The sequence below is a fragment of the Electrona antarctica genome, assembly GCF_951216825.1.
Source record: "Electrona antarctica genome assembly, chromosome: 3".
NCBI lineage: Eukaryota > Metazoa > Chordata > Actinopteri > Myctophiformes > Myctophidae > Electrona > Electrona antarctica.
In genome coordinates, this window is record NC_136808.1 from 8,406,003 (window position 1) to 8,430,746 (window position 24,744).

Sequence of the window (24,744 nt, forward strand, 5' to 3'; positions counted from 1 at the left end):
CGGAAATAGCCTGGCTAATAAGCCAGACCGAATCAGCCGTTGGCAAAAAGAAATTGCCTGCCAGCGGATTACGGTCTGGAGAGGCTCAATAGTACGCCCATTTCCTACACCAGAGAACTGGTGTGGCCAATAGGGACACGGTATGCAATATGGGCGGGCTTTGGTACAGTGACATTCAATGCTTGAGACCTTTGACTGACAGTACCTCTAACCAATTGCGTCAAAGAGAAAATGTTTGAACCCACCCCCCGGGAAACAAGATCCATACACAGCATCTTCAGACTCAAATACCACACGACAGTGTGATTTGAGTCTGGCTTATTAGCCAGGCTACCCCGGAAATGCTTTGGCCATGTCTCGCGATTTAAAAAAAATATTTTGGGGACCCCCCAAAATAATTTGGCGACCCTCCCCCTGGTGTAGTGTACGCGAACAATGTGGACTCGAGTCCCCATGTTTATTTTCTCGGTCTCGTCTCAGTCTCTGGCCTTAATTTGACTCGGTCTCGGAAAAAAAGAACGGTGTTCCAAAACTTTACAAAATGATCCTGGCGGTTATACACCCATTATGGATATGAAGCATCGACGGAGGAATTAGGTACATGATTACATGGACACACCATCAGATGAACCAATCAGAGATCTGATACATGGACACACCATCAGATGAACTGATACATGGACTAGAGTTCTCATCGGGCCTGAAAATTAAGGCCCGGCCCTACCCTACCCTAACTGGGTCGGCCCGAGGCCCGGCCCGACCCTAACAATTACCATAATGTCAGGCCCGAAAACCCGAAAAAGCCCGAGTGAAAAAAAAGAGAAAAAGAAAAATGCCACTATATGGCCGCGGCGCCGTGGATTATTGAGACGACCGTGTCAGAGAACCACTAATAGTCTAGTCACCGAAATAAAGGATTTATGTAACTCACGTTAATTGGCTGATAATGTTCCATTTCCAACATTCTAATGGTTTCCAGCAATTTCCAGGGGTGAGTAAACATCTTCTGAATCAGCAGTAGCAGCGATCCTCTGAAGTGACGCAGTTAATTATGTCCAATAGGCTACTGTCCCGTTAACAAAGTGCAACTTTTTCATCATTCACCGTTGTGCAACAGTCCCAAACAGAGCTATACAATATTATTGTCAACTTGGCTATAATCTACTAGGTTACATAATCATTGCCTCTCAAACCCACATACCACGCGTAATGTGCGTTGCCTAACCAAAAGAACAGACATACAAACCATCAACATGCCGCTCGATGGCGTGTCGAGTCTGTCGACAGCTTGCAGATCTTTTATTTTGGGCAGTGGGCACACAACGATAGCCTGGTTAATAAACCAGACCGAATCAGCCGTTGGCAAAAAAAAGTTGCCTACCAGCGGATTTCGGTCTGGCGAGGCTCAGTAGCACGCCTCTTTCCTACAATCGAGAACAGGTCGGACCAATCGGGACACGGTATGCAATATGGGCGGGCTTTGGTACAGTGACGTTCAATGCTTGAGACCTTTGACTGACAGTAGCTCTGACCAATTGCGTCAAAGAGAAAATGTTCCCCGGGAAATGAAATCCAAGTGGAGCCAGCCCAGACTGATATACCGCGACAGTGTTGTGTGATATTAGTCTGGCTTATTAGCCAGGCTAACACAACGAGGCACGCTGCGCTGCGATGGGGAAATTAAATAGCTGTACAGCGCGCTGCGATACGATTTGTAAACCAAATAGCTGTACTATATTACGTGTATGCAGGCGCTTTCATAGTTATAATGCATTTACCGTGGTGACGTTGATTAGGTAGCCTAATTTAGCTTATTCACCCAGCTGGGTTCAACGAGACAGCAGTGTCTTGTTAAACCCTGACGTTTCCAAAACGAGCTATTGCGGATTAATCGATGGTCTTATAAAACATTTAAGCATATGACAAGTTAACTTAAGTTATATAGTTGATGCTGAGCAGTAAGCAGCTCATTTGGTTTGCAAACCAGAGGCCAGCCAGCGGTAGCAATTTCAACAACCACCGTTCTATTCTGTCACTTTGGTGCGCTGCGCTGCTGCTGATCATCGCCTCCTCCTCCTTCAGTCACATATAGTATATCGCCTAAACTGTAAAAGTTGATCGCCAACATTCACCAGCTCAGCCCTCTTCATATTAAATAAATAGGCTACATTACACAAACAACAGAATTGTTATTTTTGTTATATTAAATTATTTTAAAAAAAAAGCCCGAGGCTCGGCCCGGCCCGACTAATTATCGTGCATTTTGGGCCCGGCCCTACCCGAAAATGTCGGGCCGGGCCGGGTTCGGGCAGAGATTGAGAACTCTAACATGGACACACCAGGACGGCACCAGGATTCCCCTCCCATCCAGTGCCGTCTCCTTCATTTATATATCTATGCTCAAACCAAGTGGAAGTGTGTAGGGCGAGTGGCGAGGAGCTAGTTCCAAAAAGGGGGCAGGGTTTCTGAAGAAGACACACTTCAGTCCATCTTATCTCTGCTCTGTCCCTCCCAGACCACAGGGTGAAGGGTCAACACTCTGTGTGTGCATGTGTGTGTGCGTGCATGCGCACGTGTGTGTGCAATTGTGCATGCGTGTGTGTAACTCTAGAGGAGTTCAAGTGCCACCTGTCTGTCTCTCAGTTTCAGGAGCCAGATGTCTACAGGTCACCAGAGGGCCTAGACCGCCTGTTCTCTCTCTCTCTCTCTCCCTCTCTCACTCACACACTCACTCACTCACACACACTCACTCACACACACTCACTCACTCACTCACTCACACACTCACACACACACACACACACACACACACACACACACGCACAGTGTACTCACCCACGGTATCACAGGGCTCGTCCTTGTGAACGCAGAAGTCTGTCCTGAAGAAGGAACAGAGAAACACGTCAAGTCATCTGATGCTTTCTGTGTTTGTTTTTCATTTTATCCCACAATTTTGTAACCCCCTGTTTTAACCCATTTAGACCTGAAAAAAAAGTCTTCTGAAAGAATATATATTCAAAGATTTGTGCCACATTTTCAATATTTTTCAAAAATAGTAGACCTAAAAGCTATAAAAAGCTATAAAAAGCTAAATAGCCGATCTACAAGCTCATAGCGCGCCACCGAGTGACGCGCTATGAGCTTGTAGATCGGCTATTTTTCAATAATAATGCTTAGTTAAAACACCAAAAGGGGTTCCCGTTGAGAATGGGTTAAACATCTGCATTACTTATAATTTACCAGAAGTCTACACAATTAGAGAATGTAGAAGAATTGTTATTTTGATCAACGTTTGCCTGTTATCTCTCCTAACGGTACCAACATCAATACAGCATGGAATTGTGGACAAAATCGTATCCAACGACAACAGAGGCTAAATGTCATCAAATGGTGGTCCGTGGCTCAAATGGGTCTGAGAGGATAAATGTCATCAAATGGTGGTCCGTGGCTCAAATGGGTCTGAGAGGATAAATGTCATCAAATGGTGGTCCGTGGCTCAAATGGGTCTGAGAGGATAAATGTCATCAAATGGTGGTCCGTGGCTCAAATGGGTCTGAGAGGATAAATGTCATCAAATGGTGGTCCGTGGCTCAAATGGGTCTGAGAGGCTAAATGTCATCAAATGGTGGTCCGTGGCTCAAATGGGTCTGAGAGGATAAATGTCATCAAATGGTGGTCCGTGGCTCAAATGGGTCTGAGAGGCTAAATGTCATCAAATTGGGGTCCGTGGCTCTAATCGGTCTGAGAGGCTGAATGTCATCAAATGGTGGTCCGTGGTTCAAATGGCACATTGTGACCAGATTTGACTGAGAGACTGCCATCGCGCAAATTACAGCTTTTCACCAGAGGAGATTTTTTTCTCTTCACATACTAGAGCATGTCTGAAATAAGTGTCAGAGCTGAAATCGACATGTAAATATGAAATAAATGCTTAAACATGTAGCTAGGTGTAATGTTAGAGACCACAGAAGTGAACCTTTCAAGCCTGTTTTCTCAACTCGCTGTTTTCTGCAAGACATTACTCTATAAGCCATATCTCCAAAACTGGTGGGTCAAACTGAACAACCAATATGTCAATTTTAAGCTATGATTCCCTGCGTTCATATGACATGAAAAAACGAAAATTCAAAAAAATCAAATCAGTCAAATGTAGTCACAAATTAATTGATAATGGACCTTGATGTGAAGAGGGTTGAAAACCACTGCTCTATAGTTCAGGGGTTCTCAGCGTGTTTGGCTGGGGACCTGCCGCCTCGCCCCCCCCTCCCCACCATCAATACAAACTGGCCGCTGCAATAACCTTAATAATAGGGAAAATACATCATAAATATATATATAAGTAGTTGAATAGGGAGAAGTATCATATTCTTTTGTTCTCTATATCTTTTGTTCTATTGTGTGTAATTATTAGACATAATGGACATAATTTCTATAGATTTCTATACATGCTTTGTGTGCTGTTGTCTATAGTATGTACAAAATAAATCTATTCAGACTCATGTATAAACAAGACTCTTTAGAAATCTTTAGAGAACAGGGGCTTTCTTTTGTATAGTTTGTGTGTGCTTATTGTACACTGTTTGTGCATGTGTTTATGGTGTACACTTTCTGTTAATGTGTGACCCTCTCCTGCAGAGAGTGGGATGCTAGAACCGTCTCATGCCTTTTTGTCTCTATTGACAAAAGGCCGTCATTAGGATGTCATTGAATGGTAATGTCTGTCTGTCTGGCTGAGTGAGTGAGTGAGTGAGTGATCCTATGGAAAGAGGGTCTTTTCTTTTGTGTTATTATTGTGTACACTTTCTGTTAAAGTGTAACCATGTCATGCCTTTTTTTTGTCTCTATTGACAAAACAGCCACTCATATGGACTTGTGACGACTCAAAGCCATTGAATTGTAATGTCTGTCTGGCTGAGTGAGTGAGTGTGCGTGCGTGCGTGCGTGCATTATTTGCATGGACTGTTCCCCATGGGATTCAGTCTGTCTGTCTGTGGGTGAGAGCTGTAAAGGTCAATCTATAGAAAAAGGGCCTTTCTTTTGTGTTATTAGCAATAATAGCCAAGTACAGGTTTTTGTGTTCACTTTCTGTTAATGTGTGACCCTCTCCTGCAGAGAGTGGGATGCTAGAACCGTCTCGTGCCTTTTTGTCTCTATTGACAAAAAAGCCACTCATATGGACTTGTGACGACGCAAAGCCATTTAATTGTAATGGATAGGTCTGTCTGGCTGAGTGTGCGTGCATTGTAAGGACTGTTCCCCACTTTAGGGGCTCAGTCTGTCTGCCTGTGTCTCACTCATAAAACCTGTGTGTGTGTGTGTGTGTGTGTGTGTGTGTGTGTGTGTGTGTGTGTGTGTGTGTGTGTGTGTGTGTGTGTGTGTGTGTGTGTGTGTGTGTGTGTGTGTGTGAGAGATGTAAAGGCCAATCTATAGAAAAAGGGGGCTTTCATTGTAATTCATGAACAAAAGCCTTTTGTTATGGATTGGTGACTGCTTAGAACTAATGGACTAATTACTTAATTAGATCTCTCTCTCTCTCTCTCTGTGAGCATGTGTTTGTGCGTGCATGGGTGCAGGATGTTTATCCAATAACTTTAGAAATATAATATATATAATATAATATTATATATTTATTCCATGGTTAGGCAACAGTGTTAAAACGGTGTTCACCCATAACTCTGAGACATCCTGTGACATAACAGCTGTAACTAGTACTAAAAGTAAAACATTTCGTAAAATACATATAGGGCATGCATGTTTAAAAGTATAATTGACATGATTATGGGCATGTCTTTTAGACCACTAGATTTAGTTAAACAGAACTGTCAAACATTCATGTTTTGACACACTGCAAATAATTACAGTAACTGATGGTCTGCTAACATTTACACATTTTAACCAAATACATGCGTACATGCGTACATACATTTACACATTTTAACCAAATACATGCGTACATGCATACGTACATACATACGTGCATACGTACATACATACATGCATACACGTGTATGCTATTATTATTATGCTTTTTGCATGATTTTATATGACTGGACATGACTATATTCTATACCAAGCACCAACATGATGTTTGTTACATTTATTCAGTACATAAGTCTAACCATTAATCACTGATACCATTTTTTCTTGTGTTTTAAAGTTACTAAAGTATGTAGAAGTATGAAGAAAATGTGTTAGACACACTTTTAAAAATGATTCAAAAGTAGCAGATCTACATTCTCCAAAGCATCACGATTCATAGCCATTGTTTTATAGAATGCAATGGCAAATTATATTGAATACACACCATACAATTGCATCACCTAGACCATTCTGCATTATGCTGTATTCTAATGCAATAAGCTGAGCAGAGACCGTTTTTGTTTTCTCTAGTTCTCTATTTTCTCAGCGACTTGCAAAAGTCACTGAGTCAAGTTTTTTAAAACTGTAGTGTTTATGATAAGTTTATGATATAAATATGCTCACGTAAACAAGTTGAATCATACAACTAGAATCATTATACAAGCTTTATAATATCAGGTGTGTTTTTAACACATTTTGTAAGCCTATGCATACATGCAAATCTACAGTATCATACATATTTTATTCTTACATGTCCCCCGTAGTCCATACTCATACTCCATACACCATACAAACTTAGCTGTAACATTATTCCATTTCTTAATATCTGACAATGTTCATTTCAAATTAAATTAATTTGAAAAATCTATATCCATTATGACAAACCATTAGTATATATATATATTTAGGCTATTGTATGATCTGTCAGTGGTCAGGGGTGGATTAACCCAAGCATTATATGTGAACGGTGTGCAACAGGGCCTACAGTAATTAGGCAACTACTGCTAGAAAAGCCATATGCTAGAAATGTTCTCACAATGATTGGTATAGCCTAATTGTATTTGTAGTAGTGTTATGATTAGGCCTAATGATCCAATCCTTGTAGGTAGATCGGTAGCGAGACAAGTTTTATGCCTCCTGGTAAAAGTTATACTCCCATTGTAAAGAAACTGTGATACGCACACATGCTATGGTAGAATATCAGCATGTGAATGCTCTTGCATAAGATGGTTAATTACTAAACTAGTGTTTTTTTCTAGGACATTACAGTAGACCTAACTAATTTCACTTGTAGAAATTCATGAAGAATAAGCCTATAGCCTTTTACTAAAGAACAGGCAATATTTTTGAAATAAGGACTCAATATGCCCCATGGCAAGGCATATGACTCAACAAGTTACATTTAGACAGTTTATGCTCAAGAGACAATCTTATTATGATATTGTGTTATACAGTAGGCATGGTGAATATTACCGTTTTGTCTGTATCGTTGAACATAGGTAGTATACCAGCAAGTATAACATAGCATCAGCATGACTACCAGTTATTCAATGCAACCTATTTTCATCTAACTATGCAAACACTAATCACTCACACAAATCACAAATCAAAACTCACAACACCAACAAAACCATTAAAAACATCTACATTTTACACCCTACATTACGAGAATGCAAAACATGAAACAAAAACATGCAAATACAGAACAGAATGTTCTGTTACAACCAATGTATCAAAAGAAATTGATACAGATCCTATACAGATCCAAGAAAAAACAAAACTATACCTGCAATCAACACAATGGACCAATACCAGATCACCGAAACATAAGTTCATCACAAATGTATAGTGACACCTACAGTATCATCAATAAGGCACTAGCATCAATACCATACAATACATCACAACACCGCAAAACACACGTAACATGAAACATGCAAAAATGCATACAAATAAAAAGTGCCATCTGACTGACTGATCAATAGTTCAAGTCAAAAAGCCAATGCCTCCAATACACATCCATTAGCAAAAGGCATCGTTATCAAACATAATGTTTTGAATAGTATGATATAGGCTGCAAAGGCAGCAATATGTATGCATATATATATGTATTATAGCATAGAGGTCCATACTACAATCATATAATACACAAAAACAACTATTGCATATTATTCAGAACCAATACACACCACTACCCAACAGCATAAACACTGTACAACACCAATCAATATTAGCTGTACATCTACACATCATTACGACTAATGAAGTGCTCAACAGTCTAGTTCAACAGCCACTTAATAACAAAGTATGTAAATATCTGAATACTTTGCCTTGGCAACGTAACTGTATATGATTTCTCATATAAAACTCATTTGAAACGAATTGACCGGACTATTTAATTTTAGGTGAACACATTATGGTGAACACATTGTGGTGCTGAAGTTAAGTAGATATTGTTGGTTATAGGTAATGATGAAGCCTTATGTCCAATAGGGGACGAAGAGGAGTAAGTAAGTAATAGGTAACGATGACTATAGGGTAGATTGATTGCATGATATTTGATTGATTGACATTTGATAGTTCATAGACTATAGTCTAGACTACAGGGGTATAAGCTATGCTGCTATAGGCATACAAGGATGTATTTGCAGTATATTACAGTATATTTTCAATCCAAAAACTGTAGATAGGGTCTGCACACAAAACACACTGTTTTTGTGTTGACAATAACTATTGACAACAACAACCCAACATACTAGTATATATGCAATAGTATCAAGCATATATATATATATATATTTTTTTTTAAATAAAATACTCTGTACTGTGTATGTGTAGAATAATAAGATATGCTTGAACGGTTCAACTACGTGCTAATATATATATATTTTTTTTTATAACATCCTAGAAAAAACTGTATGGGGGCATATAAAACACATTAACATCAGTATGTCTGATGGTGCAGTGTGTAAATGTAACAAAGACCATTATAACAGGTTATGTACACTATGCTTATATATGGTAATATGGTTTTCCAAGAATTCAGAAACTACAGTTTAGAAAAACATGTACACCTAAACCTTCACAAAAACGATATATAACTACTATGAGTGTATGATATTGTTGTTTGACAAGCAAGTATGTACATGATCATTTAGTTTACGCAGATATGCTAAGCATAACGACTGAATGTTACAATTATCCACCAATGGTGGTTGTTAGTTACAGAATATATCAATTCTTAGTTTCATGAGTTTTCAGAATGGTATTTAGTCAAATTCCATGTAACGGTAAAAAGTTATGATCGTTGTCATGACAAAAACTGTGTATAATGATAAATTACTTATCTGATATACTGTACTGTACAAGTAGTACTGTATGTAGTACTATACCATAATATTGAAAAACATAGATATTTCAAATCCGTACACTACCGTACAATCCCTAACCCAGGCATATATTATCTACATCTAGACATCTACTCTATGTCTGCGCTATTCTATGACCCCATAAATGATTCTAAATGTTAGGCCTTCTTAAAGTAGTTTCATGTCCAGTGTATGCTACATGCTTAAATTATAAATTGTACACAATATTGTTCAAAATCATATATGTCTAATAATGAACAAATACTGATACATGTACATATAGAAACCTGCACTATTTTGCGATACATTTGTTTGAAAATGCTGTTGCATCTTGAATTGTGACATTGTAAATGTACATGTAAACAATGAATTGAATAATCAATGAGAGGGTGTGGTGTTTGGAGTCAGGTCCCTATTAAAAGGGTGGTCGCAGAGCTGTAGGCCTACAGAGAAAAGACAGCTAGCCTTATTTGCACCAGATAAATTAGGAGATACTTCCTCATCAATTATTTCCTCTCAATTTTGTCATGGAGCCTATGGGTAAAGCACGTACCCCTAATGAATCAGTGGAACACCAACCGTTATTGCAGACTGAAACAACCGATGCAGATACAATTACAGTACCTAGGTACAGATCATACAACCCTCTCAAAGTATGGGGGTATAATCCGCCAGAGGACAGCTTTGCCTATACCCCTGATTTCGAAATATATGAAGAGAGAGCGGAGGACGATGTTATGACAGCGGACCCATGCTACATGAACATACCTGTATACAGGCCAAGAGATGATGAGGAGGACATGGTGGACTCTGATCTGGTGGACTTAATAATCGATACGGATGACGAGTACTATGACCAGAGAGATCCGTTAGATTTGACTACAAGCAAGAAAACTCCTGGACTTTCCGAAAATTCACTACCCATCACAATCCCATCCTCCCCAGCACCGAACTATGAAACACAGAACTATTCCAAACCACCGCCATCCCCTGCAGACTCTGGTGATGAGGATGCAACATCCATTCTAGTTGCATCCAAGGCCTGTATCTCGGAGTCTGCTTTACCTACAGTCAAAACGAATTGGCTGAAACACAAAACTAGCTGGATGAAACCCAAAACTAACTGGATGAACAGAATGGAGGACATTCTTCAGGTCCCCACATACGGAATGGGTCGCATGAATGTTAAAGATATAAAGATTGCATTAAAGTTATGGGATATCGAAAATGAGCAGAAAAATAGAGATTCACATGAAGGGACATAGGGAATAATAGATATTAATGTAATAGACTTAGTGTAAAAACTACTAAAAGTCATTGATTTGTAAAATAATGAGGTAATATTGAACTGTGTACTACATGATTTAATATGGATATCTGTGTCTATTAAATGTTTCTTGCTAAATAAAAAATATCAAATACATATTCTTCCTCTTTTTTTATTACGTGTTGTTACCCATGTTAAATTCTAGTTAGATTCTGACAATGTAATGCATGTACTAACTTGGTAAGGCTATGTCACTGTGGGAGTGGACCTAAAAACGCAGAATGCAAAATTTGTGCTATGACTAATATGACTATTGTGCATGAACAATTATCTACAATTGTCTATTAAAGTAACATTAGTACATTAATCTCTGTATCAGTGAATTAGTGTATTGGTTTTACACTACACATGTGTACTCAATGATTGCATACTAATAGTATTGAACTATTAAACTATTAAAACATGACTATTACTAACTATTACATGTAAATATTATAGGCCATGACATGTTTCTCGTGAAACAAGATTTGTTCATTATTATACTATCACACAGTATGACCTCAAAGGTAATAACCATGAATAACAAAAGGAGTTATTCTTAGAAGGCTCCGCCTCTCTGAGACATGGTGTTAAATACTGCGGGGACAGGGCCCCAGCATGAGTGAGTAAGCCTAGACACGAGCTGTCCCAAAGAAAGAAAGAAAAAGAAAGAAAGAAAGAAAATATGTGCTCTACCGGTCTGAGCTATGAGGATGAGGATAGAAAAGTTTGGGCGTTATCGGACAGGCGGAAAATACGGTTGTCTTTTTTTCAGTTCAAGAATTATCCATATATTGAACTCTATACATTGGACTCAGGGGACAGTATCTTTGAAGACAGATTGCCTTACATACGAGTCTATGAATCTGAATTTGAGAGTTTGGTAAATGGTATTTTGGACTTCTGCAATTATCTGCAGTTGGAGCAGAAGCTAAACCCTGCCTATGTCAAACCATCTCGAAGGGTGCGCGTGGATGATACAATACCAGCTCGTAGTGATGATGAGGGCTTCATCGTTGACTGTTCTAGGTCAAAACAATGGCTGTTAGTGAGATACAAATCTCAAGGCCATACTATTTTTGATTTTCCTAAATCTATAATGGAGAAAGAAAAATACTTTCCAATCCAACTATCCGTTGGTTTGGACGATTTAGGTATTCTAAGGCATGTGTTAAGGGAAGGTACTGTTTTTTTCAAAGCAACTAAAGAGAGCCGAAAGATAGCTTTGATGGAAGAACGGATTAGAGGCTTCAATCGTGTAGATTCAGGGTATTCGGGGGATTGTCCTCGTGTAAAACAGAGGCGTGTGGATTGCAGCACATGTCCTGGACCTAGAGTCCGTACAGGGATTTCATTCGGTGATTATATACCTAATAGGCATACTGGTATCGATCTCGCAAAACCTGCGGGAGCTACATTATTCTCAATGCCTGATGACAGCCTGGAAACTGACGCACCAACACCAAAATGATGCAGCTACTACGCCCACCCCTCCTACACTATAGGTAAAAAGACTCACTCCGCAACCTCTACCTTATACTCTGTGTATAATTGTGATATCACCATTCACCATGGAGGACTCTACTTTTTCAGTGTGCGAATCCAGCTCAAGTGGAGGAGACAAAGCTTGGTGGATGGACCCTCGGCGGGTTGTGTATGAGGCACCATCATGGTGGAATCCCACCAGTACTGGGGCTACGGACGAAGACGCTGAATATGATGAGAGGGCATTTTGGGGTTATGATACGGGGGACGCTGAATTTTTTGAGAGGGTAGGCCTATTATCCACAAATTCACCCGTTCCCCATGACACACCAACCACGACCACCTCACCAGTGCTTTCGACGCCATCCCCAGTGAATTTTCCCCTGACTATGGATGAGACTGATGGGGTGATCAGCACAGTCTTTCTAAATATTATGAAAATACGAGTTGCTCAACTACTCGAAAAGGCTATAACTGAGCATATGAAAGAGGATTGCCATGGCTGTCAAATAGATCATACTAGTCAGGCCATACATTCATGTTTACGACCTACCCCTAGATATTACTTCTACAATCATTTTAAAGATTTAATTGAAAAACTATGGACTGTTGACTTTATACCGGGGATTATGAAGGTATTGAATACTAAAGGGAATGTAGTACCACTGTCAGTGTCAAGAATCCATCGACTATGCAAATCTTTTCTGCATGACCTGAAGGATGTACCCGATATATCACAAAAAATCAAAGACATAACTAATGGTCCGATGAATGATCCGATTGCATAGTTGTATATATTGGATGAATATATTGATGAATTCAATGTCTTGAATGTTTTTTTTCTTTTTTGCAAAATTGTTTTTATTGTGATGTTATTGTTTTATTGTTGTGTTACACTGTATGTATTGTTTCACTTGTTTGTTGTGGACCCCAGGAAGAGTAGCTGATACTTCGGTGGCTGCTAATCCATGATCATCATGACAATGATACATATGAATAATAATAATGAATGCTGTGTTCATTCTTGAATATGTAATCAAAATAAATATGTAATCATAAAAATGTATATTTTGTTATCATTTTTACTACATACATGGTGTGCATACATAGAGTAGATGTACTAATGTTACTTTAATAGACAATTGTAGATAATTGTTCATGCACAATAGTCATATTAGTCATAGCACAAATTTTGCATTCTGCGTTTTTAGGTCCACTCCCACAGTGACATAGCCTTACCAAGTTAGTACATGCATTACATTGTCAGAATCTAACTAGAATTTAACATGGGTAACAACACGTAATAAAAAAAGAGGAAGAATATGTATTTGATATTTTTTATTTAGCAAGAAACATTTAATAGACACAGATATCCATATTAAATCATGTAGTACACAGTTCAATATTACCTCATTATTTTACAAATCAATGACTTTTAGTAGTTTTTACACTAAGTCTATTACATTAATATCTATTATTCCCTATGTCCCTTCATGTGAATCTCTATTTTTCTGCTCATTTTCGATATCCCATAACTTTAATGCAATCTTTATATCTTTAACATTCATGCGACCCATTCCGTATGTGGGGACCTGAAGAATGTCCTCCATTCTGTTCATCCAGTTAGTTTTGGGTTTCATCCAGCTAGTTTTGTGTTTCAGCCAATTCGTTTTGACTGTAGGTAAAGCAGACTCCGAGATACAGGCCTTGGATGCAACTAGAATGGATGTTGCATCCTCATCACCAGAGTCTGCAGGGGATGGCGGTGGTTTGGAATAGTTCTGTGTTTCATAGTTCGGTGCTGGGGAGGATGGGATTGTGATGGGTAGTGAATTTTCGGAAAGTCCAGGAGTTTTCTTGCTTGTAGTCAAATCTAACGGATCTCTCTGGTCATAGTACTCGTCATCCGTATCGATTATTAAGTCCACCAGATCAGAGTCCACCATGTCCTCCTCATCATCTCTTGGCCTGTATACAGGTATGTTCATGTAGCATGGGTCCGCTGTCATAACATCGTCCTCCGCTCTCTCTTCATATATTTCGAAATCAGGGGTATAGGCAAAGCTGTCCTCTGGCGGATTATACCCCCATACTTTGAGAGGGTTGTATGATCTGTACCTAGGTACTGTAATTGTATCTGCATCGGTTGTTTCAGTCTGCAATAACGGTTGGTGTTCCACTGATTCATTAGGGGTACGTGCTTTACCCATAGGCTCCATGACAAAATTGAGAGGAAATAATTGATGAGGAAGTATCTCCTAATTTATCTGGTGCAAATAAGGCTAGCTGTCTTTTCTCTGTAGGCCTACAGCTCTGCGACCACCCTTTTAATAGGGACCTGACTCCAAACACCACACCCTCTCATTGATTATTCAATTCATTGTTTACATGTACATTTACAATGTCACAATTCAAGATGCAACAGCATTTTCAAACAAATGTATCGCAAAATAGTGCAGGTTTCTATATGTACATGTATCAGTATTTGTTCATTATTAGACATATATGATTTTGAACAATATTGTGTACAATTTATAATTTAAGCATGTAGCATACACTGGACATGAAACTACTTTAAGAAGGCCTAACATTTAGAATCATTTATGGGGTCATAGAATAGCGCAGACATAGAGTAGATGTCTAGATGTAGATAATATATGCCTGGGTTAGGGATTGTACGGTAGTGTACGGATTTGAAATATCTATGTTTTTCAATATTATGGTATAGTACTACATACAGTACTACTTGTACAGTACAGTATATCAGATAAGTAATTTATCATTATACACAGTTTTTGTCATGACAACGATCATAACTTTTTACCGTTACATGGAATTTGACTAAATACCATTCTGAAAACTCATGAAACTAAGAATTGATATATTCTGTAACTAACAACCACCATTGGTGGATAATTGTAACATTCAGTCGTTATGCTTAGCATATCTGCGTAAACTAAATGATCATGTACATACTTGCTTGTCAAACAACAATATCATACACTCATAGTAGTTATATATCGTTTTTGTGAAGGTTTAGGTGTACATGTTTTTCTAAACTGTAGTTTCTGAATTCTTGGAAAACCATATTACCATATATAAGCATAGTGTACATAACCTGTTATAATGGTCTTTGTTACATTTACACACTGCACCATCAGACATACTGATGTTAATGTGTTTTATATGCCCCCATACAGTTTTTTCTAGGAGGTTATAAAAAAAAATATATATATATTAGCACGTAGTTGAACCGTTCAAGCATATCTTATTATTCTACACATACACAGTACAGAGTATTTTATTTAAAAAAAAAAATATATATATATATATATATATATATGCTTGATACTATTGCATATATACTAGTATGTTGGGTTGTTGTTGTCAATAGTTATTGTCAACACAAAAACAGTGTGTTTTGTGTGCAGACCCTATCTACAGTTTTTGGATTGAAAATATACTGTAATATACTGCAAATACATCCTTGTATGCCTATAGCAGCATAGCTTATACCCTGTAGTCTAGACTATAGTCTATGAACTATCAAATGTCAATCAATCAAATATCATGCAATCAATCTACCCTATAGTCATCGTTACCTATTACTTACTTACTCCTCTTCGTCCCCTATTGGACATAAGGCTTCATCATTACCTATAACCAACAATATCTACTTAACTTCAGCACCACAATGTGTTCACCATAATGTGTTCACCTAAAATTAAATAGTCCGGTCAATTCGTTTCAAATGAGTTTTATATGAGAAATCATATACAGTTACGTTGCCAAGGCAAAGTATTCAGATATTTACATACTTTGTTATTAAGTGGCTGTTGAACTAGACTGTTGAGCACTTCATTAGTCGTAATGATGTGTAGATGTACAGCTAATATTGATTGGTGTTGTACAGTGTTTATGCTGTTGGGTAGTGGTGTGTATTGGTTCTGAATAATATGCAATAGTTGTTTTTGTGTATTATATGATTGTAGTATGGACCTCTATGCTATAATACATATATATATATGCATACATATTGCTGCCTTTGCAGCCTATATCATACTATTCAAAACATTATGTTTGATAACGATGCCTTTTGCTAATGGATGTGTATTGGAGGCATTGGCTTTTTGACTTGAACTATTGATCAGTCAGTCAGATGGCACTTTTTATTTGTATGCATTTTTGCATGTTTCATGTTACGTGTGTTTTGCGGTGTTGTGATGTATTGTATGGTATTGATGCTAGTGCCTTATTGATGATACTGTAGGTGTCACTATACATTTGTGATGAACTTATGTTTCGGTGATCTGGTATTGGTCCATTGTGTTGATTGCAGGTATAGTTTTGTTTTTTCTTGGATCTGTATAGGATCTGTATCAATTTCTTTTGATACATTGGTTGTAACAGAACATTCTGTTCTGTATTTGCATGTTTTTGTTTCATGTTTTGCATTCTCGTAATGTAGGGTGTAAAATGTAGATGTTTTTAATGGTTTTGTTGGTGTTGTGAGTTTTGATTTGTGATTTGTGTGAGTGATTAGTGTTTGCATAGTTAGATGAAAATAGGTTGCATTGAATAACTGGTAGTCATGCTGATGCTATGTTATACTTGCTGGTATACTACCTATGTTCAACGATACAGACAAAACGGTAATATTCACCATGCCTACTGTATAACACAATATCATAATAAGATTGTCTCTTGAGCATAAACTGTCTAAATGTAACTTGTTGAGTCATATGCCTTGCCATGGGGCATATTGAGTCCTTATTTCAAAAATATTGCCTGTTCTTTAGTAAAAGGCTATAGGCTTATTCTTCATGAATTTCTACAAGTGAAATTAGTTAGGTCTACTGTAATGTCCTAGAAAAAAACACTAGTTTAGTAATTAACCATCTTATGCAAGAGCATTCACATGCTGATATTCTACCATAGCATGTGTGCGTATCACAGTTTCTTTACAATGGGAGTATAACTTTTACCAGGAGGCATAAAACTTGTCTCGCTACCGATCTACCTACAAGGATTGGATCATTAGGCCTAATCATAACACTACTACAAATACAATTAGGCTATACCAATCATTGTGAGAACATTTCTAGCATATGGCTTTTCTAGCAGTAGTTGCCTAATTACTGTAGGCCCTGTTGCACACCGTTCACATATAATGCTTGGGTTAATCCACCCCTGACCACTGACAGATCATACAATAGCCTAAATATATATATATACTAATGGTTTGTCATAATGGATATAGATTTTTCAAATTAATTTAATTTGAAATGAACATTGTCAGATATTAAGAAATGGAATAATGTTACAGCTAAGTTTGTATGGTGTATGGAGTATGAGTATGGACTACGGGGGACATGTAAGAATAAAATATGTATGATACTGTAGATTTGCATGTATGCATAGGCTTACAAAATGTGTTAAAAACACACCTGATATTATAAAGCTTGTATAATGATTCTAGTTGTATGATTCAACTTGTTTACGTGAGCATATTTATATCATAAACTTATCATAAACACTACAGTTTTAAAAAACTTGACTCAGTGACTTTTGCAAGTCGCTGAGAAAATAGAGAACTAGAGAAAACAAAAACGGTCTCTGCTCAGCTTATTGCATTAGAATACAGCATAATGCAGAATGGTCTAGGTGATGCAATTGTATGGTGTGTATTCAATATAATTTGCCATTGCATTCTATAAAACAATGGCTATGAATCGTGATGCTTTGGAGAATGTAGATCTGCTACTTTTGAATCATTTTTAAAAGTGTGTCTAACACATTTTCTTCATACTTCTACATACTTTAGTAACTTTAAAACACAAGAAAAAATGGTATCAGTGATTAATGGTTAGACTTATGTACTGAATAAATGTAACAAACATCATGTTGGTGCTTGGTATAGAATATAGTCATGTCCAGTCATATAAAATCATGCAAAAAGCATAATAATAATAGCATACACGTGTATGCATGTATGTATGTACGTATGCACGTATGTATGTACGTATGCATGTACGCATGTATTTGGTTAAAATGTGTAAATGTATGTACGCATGTACGCATGTATTTGGTTAAAATGTGTAAATGTTAGCAGACCATCAGTTACTGTAATTATTTGCAGTGTGTCAAAACATGAATGTTTGACAGTTCTGTTTAACTAAATCTAGTGGTCTAAAAGACATGCCCATAATCATGTCAATTATACTTTTAAACATGCATGCCCTATATGTATTTTACGAAATGTTTTACTTTTAGTACTAGTTACAGCTGTTATGTCACAGGATGTCTCAGAGTTATGGGTGAACACCGTTTTAACACTGTTGCCTAACCATGGAATAAATATATAATATTATATTATATATATTATATTTCTAAAGTTATTGGATAAACATCCTGCACCCATGCACGCACAAACACATGCTCACAGAGAGAGAGAGAGAGAGATCTAATTAAGTAATTAGTCCATTAGTTCTAAGCAGTCACCAATCCATAACAAAAGGCTTTTGTTCATGAATTACAATGAAAGCCCCCTTTTTCTATAGATTGGCCTTTACATCTCTCACACACACACACACACACACACACACACACACACACACACACACACACACACACACACACACACACACACACACACACACACACACACACACACACACACACACACACACACACACACACACACACACACACACACACACACACACACACACAGGTTTTATGAGTGAGACACAGGCAGACAGACTGAGCCCCTAAAGTGGGGAACAGTCCTTACAATGCACGCACACTCAGCCAGACAGACCTATCCATTACAATTAAATGGCTTTGCGTCGTCACAAGTCCATATGAGTGGCTTTTTTGTCAATAGAGACAAAAAGGCACGAGACGGTTCTAGCATCCCACTCTCTGCAGGAGAGGGTCACACATTAACAGAAAGTGAACACAAAAACCTGTACTTGGCTATTATTGCTAATAACACAAAAGAAAGGCCCTTTTTCTATAGATTGACCTTTACAGCTCTCACCCACAGACAGACAGACTGAATCCCATGGGGAACAGTCCATGCAAATAATGCACGCACGCACGCACGCACACTCACTCACTCAGCCAGACAGACATTACAATTCAATGGCTTTGAGTCGTCACAAGTCCATATGAGTGGCTGTTTTGTCAATAGAGACAAAAAAAGGCATGACATGGTTACACTTTAACAGAAAGTGTACACAATAATAACACAAAAGAAAAGACCCTCTTTCCATAGGATCACTCACTCACTCACTCACTCAGCCAGACAGACATTACCATTCAATGACATCCTAATGAGGGCCTTTTGTCAATAGAGACAAAAAGGCATGAGACGGTTCTAGCATCCCACTCTCTGCAGGAGAGGGTCACACATTAACAGAAAGTGTACACCATAAACACATGCACAAACAGTGTACAATAAGCACACACAAACTATACAAAAGAAAGCCCCTGTTCTCTAAAGATTTCTAAAGAGTCTTGTTTATACATGAGTCTGAATAGATTTATTTTGTACATACTATAGACAACAGCACACAAAGCATGTATAGAAATCTATAGAAATTATGTCCATTATGTCTAATAATTACACACAATAGAACAAAAGATATAGAGAACAAAAGAATATGATACTTCTCCCTATTCAACTACTTATATATTATATAAATACAGATATAATCATTAAGGTGATTTTATGCATGCACTATGTGTACTATGTAAACTCTAATTTTCCATTTTCCAGCCATTCCGTTGCAAAAAAATAAAATAATTTGGGGACCCTCCGAGGGGTTGCGACCCCCAGGTTGAGAACCCCTGCTATAGTTTACTATAATGGCCTAGACTGGAACTCACCTATGCTTTTGATGGCATAGGCAGCTCCCGGCAGGATCTGCCGGGAGAAACTATAGGCGCAGCTGCTGGACATGAGACTAATAATTAATTAGAGCGAAAGAGAGAGAGAGAGAGAGAGAGAGGAGTGTGTGTGTGTGTGTGTACGTGTGTGCGTCAATTTAACAAAGGTGCAGACGATCAGAAATCAGCAGAGAGTGAGCGACGTTTGCGCTACTGTATGCCGAATTGAAGTGGACTCGGCCCAGACTTTCTGTCTCTCCCTGGAAATAAAAACGTCTGTGTTTTATAGGCCTGAATGGTGTGAACTTTGAAGCCTCGAGCAGACAATCAGACAGGCGTGACCAGCAGCGCATCATGCTATAGAATAGAATTTCAGTCATCGTTTTTTTAGTCATCGTCTCTTGAATAGTTAATTTAGTTTTAGTCACATTTAAGTCACCTGGAATGTCTTAGTGTTAGTCTAGTTTTAGACGATTAAATATCATAAGATTTTAGTCGACTAAATTTACAGTTGATTTAGTCGACCAAAATGTATTTTGGCAGGCCTTGATGGCGTCGTAAAAGACGAGGGTACAACACAAAAAAAGTATTTAAAGGTCTTTAAATAAATACTTTTTTAAACGTCTATGGGGAAAATGAATGGGGAATAATTTCCTGGTGCCCTCGCAGGGGCACCAGGACTGCGAAGCTCTATAGGGTCGCTAACGGTCGCGGACCGTTATCGCACAATGCACAAGACAAAAAACATTTAGTTCTACTGGATCTCTTCTCCACTAGTCCCTCCCTGACATTTGTGACCAAATTTGAATAAGGGAGTACTATTGAATTTTCGTTTTTTCATGTCATATGAAACCAGGGAATCATAGCTTCAAATTGACATATTGGTTGTTGTTGTTGTTTGACCCACCAGTTTTGGAGATATGGCTTATAGAGTGATGTCTTGCAGAAAACAGCGAGTTGAGAAAACAGGCTTGAAAGGTTCACTTCTGTGGTCTCTAACATTACACCTAGCTACATTTATTTCACATTTACATGTCGATTTCAGCTGTGACACTTGTTTCAGACATGCTCTAGTATGTGAAGAGTCTGCCTGTGCTAATAACTGATTTTGGGGGGGGAAACAGACAAATATGGTCACATTTAGTTCTACTGGATCTCTTCTCCACTAGTTCCTGCCTGACATTTAGTTCTACTGGATCTCTTCTCCACTAGTTCCTGCCTGACATTTAGTTCTACTGGATCTCTTCTCCACTAGTCCCTCCCTAACATTTAGTTCTACTGGATCTCTTCTCCACTAGTCCCTCCCTAACATTTAGTTCTACTGGATCTATTCTCCACATTTTGGTCTAGTTTTCTTTGTCGACGAAATTGTAAATATATTTAGTCCTATAGTTTAGGACATCATATAGATTAGTTTGCATTTAGTTTCCGTCAGTGAAAAAAGGTAGCCGACAAACATCTTTCGTCCTAGTTTTAAATGTCCTAGTCTTAATCGGCGAAATGCACACACGCACACGCACACACACACACACACGTAAAACAACATGCATTTAATTTGTCTCCATGTCACCCTCTCCTCCTCCTGTCTGACAAAATGTGATCCCCAAATAATACCCCCCATCTTCACAGAGATGTGTGTGTGTTGTGTGTGTGTGTGTGTGTGTGTGTGTGTGTGTGTGTGTGTGTGTGTGTGTGGTAGGGTGGGAGATCAGGTTTACAACAAAGCACCTCAGGAACAAAAGACCCCTCTGTACGCCCCTCAACCCCCCCCACCCTGCACTGGAAGACAGACAGGATAGGATCTGACAGGCTAACATGAGCACTCATTTAAACAAAAGGATTCTCTCTCTCTCTCTCTCATCGAATTACATCAGGTAATAACAGCTAATCCTAAATTAAGAGTGTGTCATGTCGTGCCAGACGCCGCGCTCGTTCGCCCCTCGTTCATGCGAGTTTGCATGTTCTCCCTGTGTCCCCTATAGGGTAGGTACCCTCACATGTTCTCTCCGGGTCCCCTATAGGGTAGGTACCCTAACATGTTCTCTCCATGTCCCCTATAGGGTAGGTACACTACCCTCACATGTTCTCCCCGTGTCCCCTAGGGTAGGTACCCTCACATGTTCTCCCCGTGTCCCCTAGGGTAGGTACCCTCACATGTTCTCCCCGTGTCCCCTAGGGTAGGTACCCTCACATGTTCTCCCCGTGTCCCCTAGGGTAGGTACCCTCACATGTTCTCCAGTGTCCTCTAGGGTAGGTACCCTCACATGTTCTCCCCGTGTCCCCTAGGGTAGGTACCTTCACAGTTCACATGTTCTCCCCGTGTCCCCTATGGTAGGTACCCTCACATGTTCTCCCCGTGTCCCCTAGGGTAGGTACCTTCACATGTTCTCCCCGTGTCCCCTAGGGTAGGTACCCTCACATGTTCTCCCCGTGTCCCCTAGGGTAGGTACCCTCACATGTTCTCCCCGTGTCCCCTAGGGTAAGTACCATCACATGTTCTCCCTGTGTCCCCTAGGGTAGGTACCCTCACATGTTCTCCTGTGTCCCCTAGGGTAGTTACCCTCACATGTTCTCCTGTGTCCCCTAGGGTAGGTACCCTCAGAACAAACATGCAGTAATCCTGGTCTCTATATTGCCTCCCCCTGGCCAGCCGGTGCGCCTGATGGAGGGGAAAGGAACTGGTTGGAATAACGTGTTCCTTCCACACGCTAGTACATCCAACCGGGGGAACTACCCCCTGTCAAGTTGAAGCATGAGCTCAGTTCGGGTCTCTCCCCAGGTCGGCAGAGGGAGAGTACAGCGGCCAGGATTACAGAAAGAATGTGGGTTACAAAATCGTTAGAGGATCGTAAGAGGGAAAACCACAGAAGTGCTCCAGACAGGTACCTAGTGACGAACACGGCTGTGTCCACAGGGGGGATGTCGTCCCTCGCTCCCGGCACGTGGTTGGTCCCCATGTAGCGAGGACCCCCGTACTCCTGCCACTGCCACTGGCAGAAGCTCTCCAGGGACCTCTCCCCGTGGTGGCTCACCTTTAACTTCGCCTGGAAGAAGAAGCGGTTCGGTCACTCACACGGTCAAACACATCTCTGTTTTTAAACTACAACATGACGTCACTGAGCCGCGGTGGTGAGAGACTCACCGCTCACCCAAACACATCTCTCTGTTTTTAAACTACAACATGACGTCACTGAGCCGCGGTGGTGAGAGACTCACAGCTCACCCGAACACATCTCTCTGTTTTTACTAAAACTACATGACGTCACTGAGCCGCGGTGGTGAGAGACTCACCGCTCACCCGAACACATCTCTCTGTTTTTACTAAAACTACAACATGACGTCACTGAGCCGCGGTGGTGAGAGACTCACCGCTCACCCAAACACATCCCTCTGTTTTTACTAAAACTACAACATGACGTTTCTTTCCTTATCACCTTGGCTCAGTGACATCATGTTGTAGTTTTAGTCAAGAGATGGTCACCTCTTAACCGAAAACCGGACTATGAATAGGCCTCTAGTCGACTGAAAGTAGTGTTTGACTCGGGTCAGTTGGGGTGGGACCAGCATCTGCTGCATGACGGGCAGGTCGTTTGGGTCAGCAGAGTTAACGAGGGGTCCAAGGGTCGTCGAGGGGGGGGGACGGGGGGAGGTTAAAAGGTGAAAGGTCATGCTTACGGGGCGGGTGTGAAGCAGCACCAGTTTGGTGACTCGGATGTTGATCCTGATCCCCAGACTCTGGTGGAGGAACATGTTGTAGACCTGTTGGAGAGAAGACATGGACACATGGTGTTATTTTTGAGGGGCTCTAGCCCATCCTATATACAGCTTTGGTCCTCACAAAATGTCCGCAACATAAACATTAAATGCCATTGACAATGAAGGGAATATGTACGTCATCTTGTCCCCACACGTCTCATATTTTGCCATCGACAACACTGCGTGAAAAGAGGGGTCACCGAGTGGCGCGCTACGAGCTTGTAGGTCTGCTTTTTTTTTTTAAATCGTGAAAATACGGCTCAAATCTTTGAATATATATTATTTCAGAAGACTTTTTAATTTCGACGTCAGGCCTAAATGGGTTAATGGCCAGGCAATTATGGGCACTAGATTTGCCCGCAAACCTCATGTTTAGCATGCATAATCGCCCGTAACGTACCATTGTTGTTAAGTTTATCTGGAGTTTCCGGTCACATACACAACCGTATTCCATGGTTTTTGCGCAGTGCAATGAAAGGAGAAATTAGGTCAATTTCTCTTCATCTTGTCCCCACACGTCTCATATTTGCCATCGACAAATATTCGGCCATATCCACTTTCCCAAAAGTGCCCAAATGTGCTGACCTCATCACGTTTGTGACGACGGCTATCGCCGTTTTTAGGCCAAGGAGTGTTTTTCGTGCAAAGCTAATGCTTGGAATGGATTCAGAAACCCCCTAGTTTGACATGTCACATGCTACTTAAAGTATGATTAAATTCTGCCTTATATTGGTTGGCCATAACTTTGTTCGTGATGTTTCCGGCAGAGCAGGCCTCTCATTCTGTGGACCTCAATGACCAAGTGAATAGAACAAACACAAATAAAAAGTATGTCATGACATCACAGGTTAATCCTTAAAGGGCCACTTCACCCCTTTTGCAACCAGATCTCATTTTAATGATGTTTGGGAGACGAGAAACACTTTCCTGGGGTTTTTATGTGGGTAATATGTGTTTTTAGATCATTCAATTGTATTCCAGGAAGGAAGTGAGCCCAGTGTCCATGACATCATGGAGCCCGTGGACACCTTGAAATACTGAAATATCTAAAAAACACAAATTACCCACATAAAAACC

At 39.6% G+C, this 24,744-nt stretch overlaps 1 protein-coding gene across 3 annotated transcripts in view; it reads right to left on the bottom strand.

The window, feature by feature from the left end:
* The window catches only part of adamts17 (ADAM metallopeptidase with thrombospondin type 1 motif, 17), a 127,745-nt gene that overhangs the window by 72,746 nt on the left and 30,255 nt on the right, over nt 1-24,744 (bottom strand). For all 3 annotated transcript variants that reach the window (XR_013789587.1, XM_079496476.1, XM_079496475.1), the window contains exons 5-7: nt 23,587-23,670; nt 22,798-22,955; nt 2,836-2,879 (exon numbers count right to left, since the gene is read on the bottom strand). Coding sequence is in view for 2 of the 3 variants with exons in the window: in XM_079496476.1 (XP_079352602.1) it covers nt 2,836-2,879; nt 22,798-22,955; nt 23,587-23,670 (286 nt within the window). In the remaining variant the exon portion in view is untranslated. The remainder of the gene's footprint in view (nt 1-2,835; nt 2,880-22,797; nt 22,956-23,586; nt 23,671-24,744) is intronic.